The following is an 18,450-nucleotide window of genomic DNA, read 5'->3' as shown; positions in this document are numbered from 1 at the left end:
AAAAAAAAACGGTTCAAACAGTTAGAACCGTGGTTCTAACCGTCGGTTCTCGGTTCCGAAAGTAAGGAACCGGAACCGAAGCGGTTTTTTCGGTTCCGGATCCGGTTCGGTTCTATAATCGTTGACCCCGGTTCGGTTCCAGTTCTAACCAAACCAGTGGTCATGTCTACTTGTAAGTACATTCTTTTCTATGTGGAGGATCCAAGGATCTTGGAGACATGTGGAAAAAAAGTTTGAGGGCCTGCAACAGTGGAATAGGTAATTTCTGCGAACCAATATAAATGTGGTGTTATTTGCTTTACACACTTTATTTTATTGTATTTTATTTTCCCCATTCATTTATTATTTATTGCTAGAACTTCATTCGAGAATTAATTTAGAAGTTTGCAAAAAACCTATTACTTGGAAATATTATTTTGCTCAAATAAATTATATTTTTTAGTAATAATTTCCTTATATGTAAATCTGCAAAAATGTTAAAAGTTTTGAAAAGTCTAATACACCCGTCTCTTAGGCATATTTACTCTTTCAATTGGTATCATAGCCAGATGCTTTTAATTTTTTATTGTTGGGCTTAACAACCCAAGAGCAAACCATCTTATGACTTCTTTTAGTGCTTATTTTCTTTGCAGATGGACAATCTTAATATACCTGCAAGCCAATAAGTATTTGGTCCTTGTAAAAGGTCTGATCCATCTAGAAGGTCACTAACTAATGGCTCAATTTTATTAATAAGATCTTACAAGCCCATTAGGGTTTACTAATCCTACTTAGAGTTCGACTTTAATACGGATTCTACTAATTACACTATAAATAAACCATCTACCTCGCTTTACAAAGTTCGTTCTATTCTCTAGTTCTATACCCATAACTCTATTGTTTTACTTACCCCCTGTTTGCCTAGGCATCTATCTGACTTGAGCGTCAGATGGGTTTCTGCCAACCACCGGCTTAGTTCACGTGGTTTAGTCTTACAGGTTTGAGATTCAGGTGTTCCTCTTTACGTGGCAGGGACTCCGACCCCAATCATCTAATAGTTTTGGGGACAAATACATATTTCGTTCCTCACGTTGTTATCAATTTTACATTTGGTCCCTCATGTTCACTAAAAACACATTTGATTTCTCATGTCTCAAAAATTCAAATTTTTTAGACTTTTCCGTCAATTTTCCGTTAAAATTAAGGGAATCAAGTGTGTGCCCATCAATGACTTAACTGATAGAGTAACGGTAAATTAACAGAAATGACAAAAAACGTTAATTACTGAAACATGAGGGACCAATTTTTTTTTATTTTTTTATTTTATGAACATGAAGGACCAAATGTAAAATCGGTGCAAACTTGAGGAATGAAAACTATAATTTTCCCAATAGTATTGCTTTGATCTGTGTTGTTATTAGATAAAATTAGTCAAGACAAAATTAATCAAAGATCGGGAGTGACATATCCCTTAGGAGGCCCAATGTCCTTGAACTAGTTCGAGAACGAGATCTGAACGATCATCTACACTACTTGACTTTCTAGTATTGGTTCAAATACTTCTTTTTTTAATCAAATAATAAGCTCAGTTTATTTGTTCTTTATTTTCAAAAATAAGTTCTTTATAAAATAATTGATTTTAAAAAAAAAAATCTCATTTATTTTAAAATTATTTCAAAACAGATGGCCTAAGATTTGAACGAAAATATTCATGAGATTTAGCCAAAAATAGATTTTGGAGGTAAAATATCTTTTGAAATTTATGATCTTCTATTCTTGAAAAATATTTTAATATTCAAACGTATTTGAATTATTTTAAAAACAATTTTTTATTGATCTCAACTGATTGAGAATCATTTTTTAATGATTTGTTTGAACTTAATCAGACTCAATCAATCATCTATCAAATCATTCAAAGAGATTGAAGATTGATCCTTATCTTTTAAGAAATGAGGAGGTTACACCTATAAATAGAGACTTATTGATTCAAGCTCCAAACATTCCAATTTTAAAGAGAGCTTACAGAGATTCATTTATTTGTTAGGAATTTCGAAATTATCCTCTTGCCTATCAACTTGTCTCACTATATATCTCATGTATCCTGAGAAGGATTTTGTGAAGCTCTTAGAGAGCATTTGTCTTTGTTGCCAGGTTTTGTTGAGTGCGAAGTGCGAAAGAGTGAGACTCTTATAATCACGTCTTGATAGGTGCGAAATAATGTTTCTCTTGTTAGCAAGATGTTGGTACGAAAATCGTTAGAGTCTTGTAAGCACATTCTTTTTCGTGTGGAGGATCTAAGGATCTTGGATGCTCGTAGAAAAAAAGTTCGAAGGCTTGCAAGAGTGGAATAGGATAATTTCTGCGAACCAATATAAATTTAGTGTTATTTGCTTTACACACTTTATTATTTTTATTTCAATTTCTCCATTCATTTATTATTAATTGCTAGAACTTATTCGAGAATGAATTTAGAAGTTTGCAAAAACCTATCACTTAGAAATATTATTTTTCTCAAATATAATTATATTTTTTTAGTAATAATTTCCTTATATTTAAATCTGCAAAAATAATAAAAGTTTCGAAAAACCTAATTCACCCGCCTCTTAAGTATATTTACTCTTTTGATTGGTATCAGAGCCAGATGCTTTTAATTTCTTATTGTTTGGCTTATCAACCCAAGAGCAAACGATCATATGACTTCTTTTAGTGATTATTTTCTTTGCAGAGTATATATCTTATTGGACCGACCCAATAAGTCAATGAGTATTCGGTCCATTTAAAAGGCCCGATCCATATACAAGGTCATTAACTAATTGCCCAATTCTATTAATAAAATCTTCCAAATTCATTAGGATTTACTAATCCTACTTAGAGTTCTACTCTAATACGGACTCTACTAATTACACTATAAATAAACCATGTACATCACTTTACAAGGTACATTCTATTATCTAGTTCTGATACCCAAAACTCTATTGTTTTACCTACTTTCTACATGCCTAGGCATCTATCTGACTTGAGCGTGGCATGGATTTCCGCCCGATCAGCGTCCGGCTTAGTTCACGTGTCTTAGTCTTGCAGGTTTGAGATTCAGGTGTTCCTCTTTACGTGACAGGGACTCCGACCTCAATCACGTACTCGTGTGCAGTGACCAATCCTCGTGTTCCTGTTTAATCCACCCAAGGTGAGTGATACAACATCATTTTGGTGCCGTCTGTGGGAATGCAACTTAGATCGCGAAGTAGACAATGTGATCAGGAGAACCCCTACCCTCCGGTGACGAGCCCACATAGGTTGGATGTACTTACTATCCATCTATCACAGTCCACCTACCTGAATCTGCCCACCAATATGAGGTCTCTAATACCGCAATAATATGGGTCACCCTCACCAAGACTTTACGGATCACCCCCTCCAAGGGTTGGACATCCCATCTCAAGGGTTGGACATCCCGCTCAAAGGTTGGGCATCCCATCTAAAGGCTGGACACCTTTCATCTCTCCACCCTAGGGTTGGACATCCCATCTTAAAGGCTGGAAATCCCATATTAAAGGCCGGACATCCCCTCATCTCTCCACCCTAGGGCTGGACATCCCATCTCAAAGGCTGGACATCACATCCCAAGGCTGGACATGCCCTCATCTCTCCACCTTAGGGTTGGACATCCCATCTCAAGGGCTTGACATCCCATCTCAAAGACTAGACATCCCATCCCAATGTTGGACATTCCCTCATCCCTCCACCCTAGGGTTGGACATCCCATCTCAAGGACCGGACATCCCACCCAAGCGTTGGACATCGCCTCGCTTCTCTCTAGGACAATTAGGCCACCAGCCTCCATACTCGTGGCTGCCTCACGACGAGATAACTCATACGTGCAGACAACTCACTCGGCGCTACCACACCGCGGCGAGATAACTCTCACGAGGAGTCAACTCATTCGTTACTACGACTCCGCTGCGAGACAACTCCCACGAGGAGATAACTCACTCGGTACTACGACTCTGCTACGACACAACTCCCACGAGGAGACTCACACGGTGTTTCCACCCCACTGCGAGACAACTATGACGAGGAAACGACTTGCTCGGTGCTACCGCCCCGACGAGAAAACTCTCACGAGGAGCCAATTCACTCGGTGCTACGACAACGTTGCGAGACAACTCCCACGAGGAGGCTTGCTCGTTGCTACCACCTCGATGCGAGACAACTCCCACGAGGAGACAACTCGCTCAGTACTACGATCCCGCTGCGAGACAACTCCCACGTGGAGATTCGCTTAGCGCTACTACCCCGTAGCGAGACAACTCCCACGAGGAGACAACTCGCTCGATACTACGACCCCGTTGCGAGACAACTCCCACGAGGAGACTCGCTCGGCGCTACCACCCCGATGCGAGACAACTCCCACGATGAGATAACTCGCTCGTTACTACGACACCGCTGCGAGAAAACTCCCACGAGGAGACTCGCTCGGCTACCACCCCGTTGCGAGACAACTCCTACGAGGAGACAACTCGCTTGGTACTACGACCCCGCTGTGAGACAACTCCCACGAGGAGACTCGTTCGGTGCTACCACCCCGCAACGAGACAACTTCCACGAGGAGACAACTCGCTTGGTACTACAACGCCGCTGCGAGACAACTCCCAGGAGAAAACTCGATCGATACTACTACCCCGCTACGAGACAACTCCCACGAGAAGACAACTCGCTCGACATTACCATACCGCGATGAGACAACTTTCCCGAGGAGACAACTCGCTCGGCATTTCTACCTCACGGACTATTCATTCTAATGAAGGACGTCAACGGCGAAAAATTACCCAAAGAATGGAAGGAACTCACACATGGGGACAAATATTTAGTGTCCATGAAATCAAAGGCGAAGAACATTATTTCTTGTACTACAACTATTAATGAATATAATTGTGTTTTTTCGTGTCCTAGAACTAAAGATATGTTGAAGATGCTGCAAGTCACCCATGAAAGAAAATTTCAAGTAAAGGAACAAAGAATCAATATTGTAGCAAATAAAAATGATATGTTCAACATGGAGCAAAAAGAATCCATATAAGTCAAATGTATGCTCATGGAAATTATAAAACCATTGACAGCACTTGGGAGATCTACTCTTAAAATGAACAAGTCAAAAATATCTTGAGATCCTTGCCTCGAGAATGGACTCCAAAGGTGACCAAAAATATCGCCTTACTCACATCCCATGAGCTCAAGATCCTTGCAAAAGATGAGGAAAAAATAATTGCTTTTAAATTGAACCCTATGCATGAAGAGGATAATGATTTGGATAATTTAGATGAGGACGGAAGAATGAGAAAATCGCAAGAACTACAAAAAGGATAAACCAACTACTGAATCGTACACTACATTTCTCCCAAAATCCCTAATGGAATCTTCAAAGATTCTCAAAATTTGAGAATGAGATAAGGTGTTATGCGTGCCACAATCACGGACATATAAATTCCAATATTCCTATACTCAAGAAAGGTGAAAGGTTGCAACGAAAGTTATAAAATTGGGATGATCAAGAATCTGAAGGAGAAATGACCGGCAACGAATCCATCGGTATGTGTCTCATGACAAATGAAGTGGTATACCATTCTCTTTCTAATTTTGATAAATGCCATGATATTGAATACGATGATGTTGAATATGATGATTTAGATTATGAAAACGATTGGCATGAAATTATTAAAGAATGTAGAAATTATTTGGATAAACTTGCTGTTGAAAATAAAAATTTAAATAAAACGATAAATATTATAAATAAATAAAAAGAAGAGCCCGAATATAGTGTGAACTCATTTGTGCAAAAAAGGGCCATATATGAAAAATGAGAAATTATCGTTGCTCGATGCAAATAGAATTCTAGAAGAAAAATATATTGATTTAGATAAATGCCTTGAAAAGTTCACTATTGGCAAAGAAAATCTCGATAAAATACTTGGTATGCAAAATGTGTCCTTAGATAAAGTTGGAATTGGTTTTCACTCGCATTATAAGGAATTGAGCAAGTTATAGAATGCTTCGTCTTTATCAAATAATACTTACAATTACTGTGGTAAAACTGGGCATAAAATTTTCTCTTGTCCATATAAAAAGGGAACCACTAATGAGTTCACTTGGGTACAAAAGGCAAAAAACAATTTGAATTATATGACCACAAAAAGGCAAGTTCTTTAACTATTAATAATTATTTAAATATACGTGTATTTTTTTCAATACATTGCATGCGTGAATTTTGTGAATTATTGTAATATAAAAACAATTTTCTTTGCTTATCTCTCATGATTATGATTAAAAATAATATGATAATACTTTGTGATAATAATTAATTTATACTTATTACTCCAACAATTTACCAAGAATTTCTTGAGCAACACACTTTTTCAGGCATATAGAATAATTTGAACGCTCTTAAAATTCAAAATTTGAAATTCAAGTCACTGAAAGTTCACCTGTAAGTTCAACTCGAATTGGAAAGCAGGGTGACAAAGTTGCTGAAAATTTATCTAGAATTTTGAATATAAGGCTTAAGCTAATATCATTGATGTTAATTATGCTTCCGATAAAAAAACAACCAACTCCAAGAAAGCATCTTGAACATATACTGGGAGTTCATCTTGAACTTGAGAGTATAGAATTGAAAATAAATGACAAAAAGGTTGATGATCAATTTAAGCATTACAAAGACGATTATATAAAATATTCCCGTGATTGATGACAAAGGGGGAGAAATAATTAATGATAATTTAGTCAATTTCATCATCTCATTGCAAAAGTGAGAAAAAGCTCATGTTACAAATCGACTTACATTAAGGGGAGCTTGCACTAAATATTTGATAAACTTCATATATTGAGGGGGTCTTATACCAAAGGTTTGGTATGACTACTTTTATGCATTTCACTTCAATTTGATTTTTATTTTATAAAGCATCAATTGTTTGTCGTCATCAAAGGACATGTTGTTTGTAATGACTTTTTTGTTTAAAAAGAAAATCCAAAGTTGGAAGAACATTTTGGGCCATTTTGTCGACAAAAAATTAAATCTAATACTAGGTCCGACGTTAAGATTCTAGATATTGTGCTAAGGGGGAGAGAGTTTTTGCCAGGGATTTTGGCGCTGCTGAATCCAAAAGTAACCACTTTTGAGAGTGAGTTTTTCATTTTTAGTAAAAGTCCAATGCAATGAGTCCTCGCGGGGAAGAGAGGAATCGGAGTAGCAATATTTTTTTCAATAATATACGGAGCAAAAGGCGATATTATGCTACTGAGATCACAAGAATTTGAGGAAACATTTATAAGACCAGAAACTCTTAAACTTGAACTACTTTTATTTGAGTCAGCCGAAGCATTCCATGGGAACTTTTTATTGATGCTAAGTTCTTACTTTAATTTGTAATTCTTAGGGTCGTACTAGTTCGTACTAGATCGTATTTAAAATTATGGCTATATTTATTTACTTAATATTTTCTAGGCACCAAACTCAATTATTTATGGTCCAAGAAGTACACCCCCTCTGGGACTCTAGATATACCTATATTGAATGGTTTACGGATGAAGTCTCGAGTCTTATTTATACTATTAAACCTCTTCAAGTGAGGCGGTGGTCAACTTGATGCAAGGGCTAAGAGTTGTTTTCTAGAACAATCCAAAAAAAATCGTACAAAATGTCTACAAATAGATCGTTTTCTAGAAAATTTTCTAGAATCCTCTAATAACCTCACCATCCTTATTTGGACTTTTTCCATTGAATTTGAGTTTGTTCAATCATACTTAATCTCTTGGATCCATTTAAAAATGGCGAACTCTAGCACAAAGTTGGCGGTCCATAACATTATGCTATCTTCTCTTGTGCATCTTTGCATCGAATCTTCTTTACTGCAGAACAAGGAGCTTCTACAAGTGCTCCTAAGAAAGCATATGTGTCACGCCACGTTGGATCTCAACATCAAATTCCTTTGGCCTGCGAGTAAGTTTTTTTTTCCTACATGAGTTTCTTTGGGTCGAGATTCTTGAATGTTAATCCCTATATCTCATCTCACTATTCCACCGACTTTGATTAATCCTCCTGTTTTCGGTTGAAGCCCTCCACCAAAGTCCTTTTTTAATCTTCCATAATCACATCTCAACGTAATACTCCAATCAAGTTAGTTTTTTCGAATAAAATATGTGTATATTAACAAAAGAAAAGTTGATTGTGGGATTATGTAAGTGACTGAAGTGGCAGAGAAACCCTCTGACAACTTTTCCAGCTCATTTTATGGATAAATGTCTAACAATTGATATATTATTTGGCATGTTAATTAACATGTTAAACATGTTGACTGATATTTGATATTTTTAATTCATCTATGATCTATCTATTCCCTCATATTACCCGATAATTAGGGTAGCAAAGTTGTTATCACTTCTTCACTTTTAATCATGTTCCCTTTTAAACGGAGTTAATTAGGGAGAACCCCTCAAAATACATTTATCTAAAGTACGGATCACATCTTTTTTTTTTCCATTTAGCAAAACTCTCTTTATTTGATTTTTATAATTATCTTAAATCCTAATGCTATTACTATGCCTATCATACTCTTATAAAGAGTATGCATATATTTTCCACAAAAAACTCTATCCCAAAACACATCTCATCATTTGAAGCCTTCTATATCTATCTTCTATGTTCTCTCTCTATGTTCTCTCTCGCTCTCTCTATACTTCTCTCTTCCCCCTTTCTTCTACGGCGAGAAACACTCGGTGATGCGGCAGTGAGAATAGCGACATCGGCGATGCGACGGTTATTTGTGCTAGGGTAGACAACATGGAGAGGAAGAGGTCGTCGAGGGACACAACGGTGGAGAGCGGCGGCACGGGGAGGAGATTTCAGGGGTGGAGTTCGAGGAATGGTATTAGTGATTTGAGGAGGAGGAGGAGGTTGTCGAATTGGGGAGTGGCGGCGGCTCTCTCAAGAGTAATCAACGGAGATCCTTCTCCTAGGGTTTAGTCGCGCACGGTACAAGATGGTGAATTTGTAGTTGGTTTTCAATAATTTGTAGTTGGTTCTGGTGATTTTGTAATTGATTTCAGATATTTTTGTAGTTGATTTTGGTGATTTTATAGTTAATTATGATTTTTGTACAGTCGTTTTTGTTATAATAAATAGTTGTTCGATTATGATTTTTATATAGTTGTTTTCAATTGTATGTACGTTAAAATTATAGTTGATTATGTAATAAAATTTTCTAGTTAATTACTGTAATTTTTATTTGATTACTCTAATTTGTAGTTGATTATGATTTTAGTAAAAAAACAAATGCAGTTGATTATTGTAATTTGTAGTTGTTTACGATGTGGTATCTACCACAAAAAAAAAAAACGGACGATTTTTTTTTAAATGAATTTATTAAAAAATAAATTTAATAAAAAGCACAAAAGAAAAAATGTAGAAAATAGAACGAAATAAAGATAGTGGGTAAGACTGTAAGAGGAGTGGATAATTGGAATAATGTGAGCGATTATGAGAAGTTATGGGGTCTCTCAAATACAAATAACAAAGTGGGTCTAGTTCTATTAAAATAAACTAACATTTTTCCCATGTGCGATGCACAAGATATTATTTAAATAGTGAAAAAAATAATCAATCTAATACATAATAAGAAAATATAGTACACTAATATAGTAAAATTAAAAAATGTAGTATTATTCATATCTTATATAACATTAGTTTTTTTTTAAATCTTACATATTAAGATTTATAATCCAAATAAATTTACTAAGATTTAACAAATCGAATCTCTAGCTTTATGAATTAAGATTTGAGATATATTGATGAAAAATAGGAAATTAATAATTGTTAAAATGATAGTTAGAAATTAGTAGAGAAAAATATTAAAAATAAATAATTACAGAAATACCATTAGATTTTTTAGGGTTGCTCAACGTTTCTTTCTTTTATGAGAAGGTCTTACTAATAGACCCTTTAAAACGTGATACTATATAGTGATTATTTAATAGACCCCTCACATGGAAAATATTCAAAATAAAATACCAAGAAGATTATATCCTTGTGTATTCCCCTCATTTTTTTTTTCCGAAATTTGACATACCCCTTAGAGGACTTGAATAATTTAATATTTATATCTCCTACACTTTTTTTTGTTCGAGCAATACTAATTTCTTTCTTAAATCTCATCTTAGTTCTGTAGTGAACTGATTTTTAATAGTCTAAGACTGTGTTTGGGTTAAATAATTTGAGATGAGTGAATTTGAAATGAATTCAATTGGGAAGGACTTTGAAAACCACCGAAATACCTCAAAAATTAAATAAAATTGAAATCTATGGATTTGAAATTCTTTTCAAAAGACTCGTTCCAAATGACATCAATGGATTTATTTAGGTTTTTTTTTTTGATGGAAAATATAGGATATTATTAAGCAACATTGGCCAAAGAAACCGGAAGAATTGTTCCTTCCTTACATGAGTGATCGTATCTAGTGGCAATAGCGTGGGCCAACATATTGGCTGAGCGTTTAACAAATTCAAAACGACAATTATTGAAAAAAAGAGACAAAACCAAGCCTTCCTCTATAAAAACCCCGTACGGAAGAGTGTCCGAGTTCCGAGTTTGAAAAGCCGTAATCACTTGTAAGTTATCCCCTTCAATCACAATGTCCTCCCAGCCTTTCTCCTTTGCTGTGATAATGGCACTAAGCATTGCATGGGCTTCACCATCTACCACCGTTGGGCGGCCAATAATCTTCCTAGTGCTCCACCAAATACAAGCTCCGTCAGCATTGCGGGCAACAAGGGCCGTTACATGGTAGTCCTTATCGAATGGAAAAGCCACATCCACATTAATTTTCACCGAACCTTGATCCGGCGGTTTCCACATCGTCGGATGATGGCGATTGTGGGAAAGAACCGGCGGAGTTTGGCTCGCCGTAAAATTATCAAGATAAATTCTGCACCAATCTCGGATATCGGTCGTGGGGATGCCTTCTTCTCCATGAATTTCCTTGTTCCTCTTCTCCCAAATCTTCCATGTAATAACCATGGCCAGGTTCAAGGATTCCTTGTCAAGGTGTTTTTGAAGTTTCTCGACCCATTGCCAAGCAGACAATCCTAGAACCTGGTGATTTATTATTATCTTGAAATCCCGCCATATATTATCAACCCCTCCACATTCCATAATCACATGCATTGGTGTTTCTTCTGTCCTTCCACATCTCCGGCACCATGGGTCTGCCGCAATTCTCCGTCGGAAAAGTAGAGACGACGTAGGTAAAATGTTCGAAATCCATCGCCAAACAAACAATTTAACCTTTGGTGGGAGAGATAACTTCCAAATCCACTTCCAGTTTGATTTAACTTCCCCACTACTCGATGTACCATCCCTCGTGTTTTCAGATTGCCGTGAAATAACATGGTGATAGCAAGAACGGACCGTGAATTTGCCGTGATTTGTGAAATGCCAAATCCATTTATCCTCCACGTTGGTGTTACCAATCGGCACCGCCCTTATCCGTTCCCAGTCAACGGGCCAAAAATAATTCTCGACAATGTTGTTATCCCAAGAATGCACAGAATGGTCGATGAGGTCTGAGACTTTATTCGGGAACGATGTATGACTTGGTCGACGTGTAAAAATATGCCTGCCCCCGCTGTCCGTGAGCCATGGCTCGGCCCAAACCGAAGTTGTTTTTCCATTACCAATCCGTTTTCGAAGTCCCGAACGAAGAAAGTCTCGGACTGCCCAAATACTCCTCCATGTCGCCGAAGGTCGTTGACCAACTTCCGCCGAAAAGAAATCACCATTCGGGAAGTACTTCGCTTTCATGATTTGAGAAAGAAGAAGATTTGGTTTCGTTAATAAGCGCCACGCTTGTTTCGAGAGTAGTGCAATGTTGAAACACCGGAGATCCCTGAAGCCGAGTCCACCCAATTCTTTGGTCTTACATAATGCATTCCACGAAATCCACGCCATCTTCTTATTCGTTCCATTACCCCACCAAAAGCGTCTCACTGCCTTTTCGATATCTTGGAGAAGACCTTGGGGTAACATAAAACAACTCATAATGTAGGAGGGAATCGCTTGTAGAACGGCCTTAATAAGTACCTCTTTGCCCGCTTGAGACAAATATTTTTCCCCCCATCCTCGAATTTTTGCCCATACTCGATCCCGGAGAAAACTGAAAATTTGTTTTCTCGTTTTACCCATAGCTGCCGGCATACCCAGGTACTTCTCTTGTTTTTCCACTACCTCAAAATTAAGAATACTATGTATAGATTCTCTGGTTGCAACCTCCGTCGAAGGGCTGAAAGTCATCGTGGACTTGTCAAAATTTATTTCCTGGCCCGAGGTCCTAGCATACTTACACAAAATCTCCTTGAGCTTGTTCGCATCAGCCTCCGTAGCTCGGCAAAAGATGAGTGTATCGTCCGCAAAGCATAGGTTAGAAATTGTTGGGGCCGATGCAGCCACCCTAACGCCGTTTAACTCCCCATTATTGGTTGCTTGCTGAATCATGGCAATGAGAGCTTCGGCGCAACAAATGAACAGATACGGGGAAAGGGGGTCCCCTTGTCGGAGACCTCTAGACGGGTGCAACGAGCCAAACTGCGAGCCATTAAAGAGAAAGGAATAAGAAACCGTAGATACACAAAGCATGATGAGCTCAACCAAATTATTCGGCAGGCCAAAGCGAATAAGAATTTTCCTAAGGAATTTCCATTCGATCCGATCGTAAGCCTTACTAATATCAAGTTTAATTGCCATATAGTTTGTTTTACGGCTAGATTGCAGTTTAATGAAATGGTTAATCTCATAGGCAACAAGCACATTGTCAGTAATAAGACGACGTGGAACAAAGGCAGATTGTGTGGGGGAAATTAAATCATCAAGCACTGTTTTAATACGATTAGCTAGGGTTTTCGAACCGAATTTATAAATAACATTACACAAGCTAATTGGCCTATATTGAGTGATGTGTTCGGGATTTAGGACCTTGGGGATGAGAACAATAAATGTGTAATTCACCGAGGGGGGCAGTTTCTTATTATTAAGGAAGTCAAGAACACACGACAGCACATCGGGACCAAGAATATTCCAAAATTTAGTATAAAATAATACGGGGAGGCCATCAGGGCCGGGAGATTTAAGGGGAGCCATCTGAGAGATGGCTCGGGTTACCTCCTCGGCAGTGAAAGGTTTTGACAAGTTCTGGAAAGCTTCATCCGAAATCCTCCCTCCCACATGCTCCATCACCTCATCTATTTCCTCATCTTGCGGCTCTGTTGTTCGGAAAATATGATGAAAATATTCCGAAATCACCTGCTCAATCCCATCCCTAGTATCCTTCCATCTACCTGAACTGTCCTTTATCCGGTCAACTCTATTTGTCTTGTTTCGTACCGTGGCTTTTGCATGGAAGAATTTTGTATTCCTATCTCCTTCTCTAATCCAGTCGATTCGACTGCGTTGCCGCCAATAATAATTATCCTCGTCGTATGTCTGCTCTAATTCAGCCTTAAGAGACTTTAATGCAGCCGCCGTATTTACCGATTGGGTTCCACATTGGAGAGTATGGATTTTTTTCCGAAGAATCTCGATCCTACGCCTGGGTTGATTAACCGTCGCCTTACTCCAAGACATAAGGGCAACACGGCAATCATTGTTCTTTCGTAGCAGATTTGCCACTGGATCGCTGCAACCCTCTCTTTCCCACTGTTGTCGAACAAGCTCTTCACAATCATCTCTCCTGATCCACATGGCTTCAAAGCGAAAAGGGCGGCGGGTACGGGCCTGATTGAAATGAGTTGAATTGTTGCTTTCCAGTAAAATAGGAATATGATCTGAGCCAGGGTATTCAAGATGGGTCACTCGTGCGTTCGGAAAAAGCTCTAACCAATCACTCGTAGCACAAACCCTGTCCAATTTGCTTCTGATGGTGTGTGGTGCCTGCCGATTATTACTCCAGGTGAAAGGTGATCCCATATGTCCACAATCCGTAAGGTTACAAAAATCTAAGGTTTCACGAAATGCTTCAATGAGGCTAGGGAGTTTCGGAATTCCTCCTTGCTTTTCTGAGTTACATAAGATCTCGTTAAAATCACCGCCGACGATCCATGGAAGATTTCTCTGGTCCCGAAGACGGCGCAGGAGATTCCAAGAAAGATGACGACGATGCTTTTCCGGGAAACCATAAAAACCAGTGAACCTACACTTTTGATTCCATTCTGAACTCATCACCTCAGTGTCAATATGATTCTTAGAGAAGCTAATTAAATCCACCATAATATCCTTCTTCCACAAAAGCAGCAAACCACCAGACCTGCCCACTTTGTCTACAGCGATACCGAACATATTCCACTTCTTCTTTAGTCTCTCAATCAAATTTGGAGTAGCCCTCGTTTCCGAGAGAAACACCAAACTAGGGTTTTTACGTCGGAGAATATCTCCGAGTACGTGAATTGTCAAGGGAACCCCCAACCCTTGACAATTCCAAAAAAGGCAAATCATTGCGACCGGCGGGACTGCTCCGCAGTCTCCGCCGTTGAGATAAATGCCTCGTCTCTAAGGCATAAGAGTGGTTTTTTCCCCAGTCTGGGTTCATCTAAAGCTGGAATCTCCTCGGCCTTCTTCTTTCGGTTTTTCTTTGGGATTGAGATGATCTTACGAGCAGGAGAAGCTGTGTTCTCAAGGGTCTGGACATGGACAGCATTATTTATGAGATTGGACTCATCCATAAATTCCGTATTCAAGTTTTCCTTTTCCACAGAACTTGGTTCAAAACCCCTAATAGCCACTCCTTGGGATGTGAACTCAAAGATATTCACCCCCCTAGTTTTTCCAATTGATGGAGATTTCGTAGAATTTTGGTTGGTGTTGTTCATTGGCTGGAGAGGAAGACGGGCTGGTTCTCCAGAGTTTGTCACGGACGCTCTCATCCAAGGACCATATGGAAGTTGTTCTCCCGGATCTACGAAATTAGCCTCATACCGCAGATGGCATTTATTTTCCCCATGTCCGATTATTCCACACAAAAAGCAAAAATTTGGTAACTTTTCATACGTGAAAGACACCCATTCCTTCGATCCATCCAACGTATGCAGGTAAATCCCACGCTTCAGGGTTTTCGTAACATCAAGTCTCACTTTGACTCTCATATGTTGTGTGTATACTTGTTGCTTCGGGGCCAGAAGTTCCATAAAGACTCCAATTTTGTTGCCTATTTGTTGAGCCATCTCCATATTTCTCTGACGAATTGGAATTTGGTAGAGTCTCACGACCATGGAGATGTGATTCAGATCTACCGTGGTTGGGTCGTCGTCCGGATGGAGTTCTTGCAAAGCCACAGCATGTTTATCCATAATCCACGGGCAGCCTGACATCGCATGCTTAAAGTCTAAGTGATGTTCGAATTTAATGACAAACCGATTTGGCCCAATGGAATCAAACGTACAGCCCTTCACCGGTTGTAGTAGTCGGAGAATATTCGCCTTGATGGTGTGGGACGAATATTCTCTCGCCGAAAGTACCTTTCCAACCACAGACAATTCAACCTCCGAAACCCTAGCGGCAGCCTGCGTAACCGGTACCACTACCCCTTCTTCTTCGTCTGACGTCAGCGTAAATTTACGAGCAAGATTCTCCGTAATGGTATCCATCAGCCGATCTAGGAAGTAGATGGGAGATGAGGGATGCCGGAGGGAGAGAGAGATGGATTAGCCTTACCAGCGGAAGAGGATCTGCAAGATGTGACAGGCGGGGGAAAAAAGAGATAAGGGAAAAAGGAAGAAAGAAGAAAAGAATAAGGAAACCCTAGATCACAAACCAATAAAAGCACGTAACAAAAATATAGCAAAAAATAGACAAAGTTAAGAGCAGACGATCGGATTGTCCGGATTCCAAAGATAAACAACAGAAGATAAAATAAAGTGAAGAGATCAAGGTATCATTCGTCGGAACATAGATAGTAGCCGCCTCTCAAAGAGAGAGAAAATAGCCTCTCAAAGAGAGAGAAAATCCTTTGTTTGAACTATTGATTTCTTAAACACAATGGATTTATTTAGGTCAGGGCATAGGTTGGGTTGGGTAATTATCGACCAATTACTTATCCAACTCGACCACCCGATTTTGCTGAAAATTGAAAACCATTATTTAACCGACTATTATGGGTCAGATAGTGGATGGGAACCGACTTTGTCGAGTAAACAATGGGTAGTTGGTTGATATTATCGGCCATCTATTATTTATGTTTTTGTTAATTTTTTTTACAATTATAAGATATTTTTAAAAGTTTTTTTCGAAAGATATTCAATATTTTGGGAAAGCTTATGTTGTAAAAATCTTGACTTTAAAATTAAGAGTTTTTCGTTTTACTAAACTTCTACAATAAGTAAATATATAATGAAGAATATGAAATAAGAATTAGAAAATAGAAATAGTACGAAGAGGTTTATAAATTTGTATTTTGATATTTAACGTCTTTTATAAATTATTTTAACATTAAAAAAATATTTATAATAAAAAAATTATTAAAAAAGTCGGTAGATCGATAATGTTAGAATTATTTCGTGCAAATTAATTATAAATTTGTGTCCGATAAATTCCAGAATCAGTTTTAGCTACTGTTCTACTGTTTTACGAAGAGTTGCAACAGTTAATGAAACAGTAATAAAAAGACACAAATTTTAAAGTGGTTCGGATACAATTGTACCCTACATCCACGGGGACCTGCAAATGAAATTCACTAATCTTTAGTTTTACGAATACAGTAATTGGACTTAATCGAAAATACAAAGACTCCCTCTTTGTCGACGCCGTTCTTGTATACTACACTGAATTGTCAATCTTCACTTTGCAGCACGTCCCTTGTTCCGCACGGTTGAAATTCCTTCAATGCTGAGTCCCTCAGTCGGCGGATCGACCTCCTCCCGAGATCTTCTGAGTTCTCCTCCCGAAGAACCGATCTTCTTTTCGGTGAAAGAAGCAAACCCTTTCCCTGTATTTTCTTCTCGGATTAAGATCAAAGGTCTGGAGCAGCAACGTAAGAGCAGAAAAACTTTTTCTCTCAAAATAAAAGGGACAACCTTCACACACGTTGATGCTCTTCTTTTTATATTTCCTTAGAGAATAGTAGAGCCCTACACAAAATTAAGAGCCCATTAGGTTAGATTTGATCTCACGTAAGGAAAGAAAGAGTTGTGTAACAAGAAAGGTCTTAGTCAAGAAAATTCCTTGTTAACAAAACACTTAGGCAATTAAATAAATTAATGACAAAATAAGAGTTTAAAGAACTAAGGAAACTTCCCTAGTTTTTATACATGGTTTTCACACACATGTTGAAAACCCGAAATTAGAATCCTCTCGGATTCTAACAATCTCCCCCTTTGTCATCTATTTATTATAATCAAGTCCTCCCCCTTAATCAAGTACCTGAAAAAAAATTAAGCTGCATAATAGAGTAACTGTTAGAACAGTTCAAAACAGAGCATCAGTCAAAAGGAGAACAGAGTTAAGCCCTATCAGACTATTACAAGCCATTGTTCAGAAAACAAGTAAAATAAAAAAAAATTGGTCTACAGTGTCTTCAGCATCAACGAACAGCTCCCCTTCATCATTCGTATCGACTGTTGAAACAGTTGGAGCAACAGTTGGATCAGTAGTTCCAGCAGCTGCATCAGCTCCCCCTGTACGCTGTTCCTCGGTTGATGCTACGTTGTCAACTCCCCCTGAAGAATCTCCCCATTTCTGAGCAAGGGCAGTAAAGTAGTCGAGTAGGATTGAACTTGTAGACACGATTAAAAACATAAACTCGTTCATAAAAATGACTTCGACAATCAGAAACCCCACTATGTAAGTTTGTGAGTAAAAATCATGAACCACTTGACTTTCAAAGTGAGAGATTCTAGTCACAGTGGCAAAAATACCAACACGACGAAGCAAAGCAAAAATTCCAAATTCATCAAACGAGGGACCCAAGGGACGCTCAGAGACAAAAGCTCGTTGACTTACCAGTCGCCACCGGGTTTGATGCGCTCGGAGAAAGAACCGAGAATTAAAAGCATCGACAGCAGAGATAGGCACCACGGGATCCGGTGCAGAGTTATCAGCGGTGGTGCGAGTAGCGGAAGACGAGGCAGAGTGTGGCAGCGGAGAAGATGGTGGTGAATAGGTGAAGGGTGACGGCGGCGTCACTGGCGGAGACGGCGGCGGTGGAGAAACCCTAGGGACAATAACAATTGGCAGGTTGCCAAAATTGTCGGCGGAGGCGGCCGTGAGGGGCACGGCATCACATGGCTCCCTGACGGCAGATCGGTGACCGGAGCGGCGATGCGGCGGAGGATCCGCCGAAGACGTGGTCGCTGGCCGTGAGGACCGTCGTTTGGACGACGAGGATGAACCACCGATGTTTTTTCGTTTGCCCATGACGATGTTGTTGATTCCCTTCGATTGC

General features: G+C 38.8%; 1 protein-coding gene across 1 annotated transcript; it reads right to left on the bottom strand.

Moving 5' to 3' along the window:
• Positions 1 to 10,389: 10,389 nt before the first annotated feature.
• On the bottom strand, positions 10,390 to 14,984 carry LOC148767086 (uncharacterized). The gene is made up of 2 exons (XM_088825612.1): positions 13,182 to 14,984; positions 10,390 to 12,608 (listed from the first exon to the last, which is right to left on the bottom strand). Exons 1-2 carry the CDS (start codon positions 14,508 to 14,510, stop codon positions 10,422 to 10,424), a joined length of 3,516 nt encoding a protein of 1,171 aa, XP_088681738.1. The 5' UTR covers positions 14,511 to 14,984; the 3' UTR covers positions 10,390 to 10,421.
• Positions 14,985 to 18,450: the final 3,466 nt, after the last annotated feature.

Source organism: Erythranthe guttata, chromosome 11 (assembly GCF_056151865.1).
Source record: "Erythranthe guttata isolate IM_541 chromosome 11, IM_541, whole genome shotgun sequence".
NCBI lineage: Eukaryota > Viridiplantae > Streptophyta > Magnoliopsida > Lamiales > Phrymaceae > Erythranthe > Erythranthe guttata.
The sequence above is the reverse complement of the archived record's forward strand: the minus strand, read 5'-3'. Positions and strand labels throughout refer to the sequence as shown.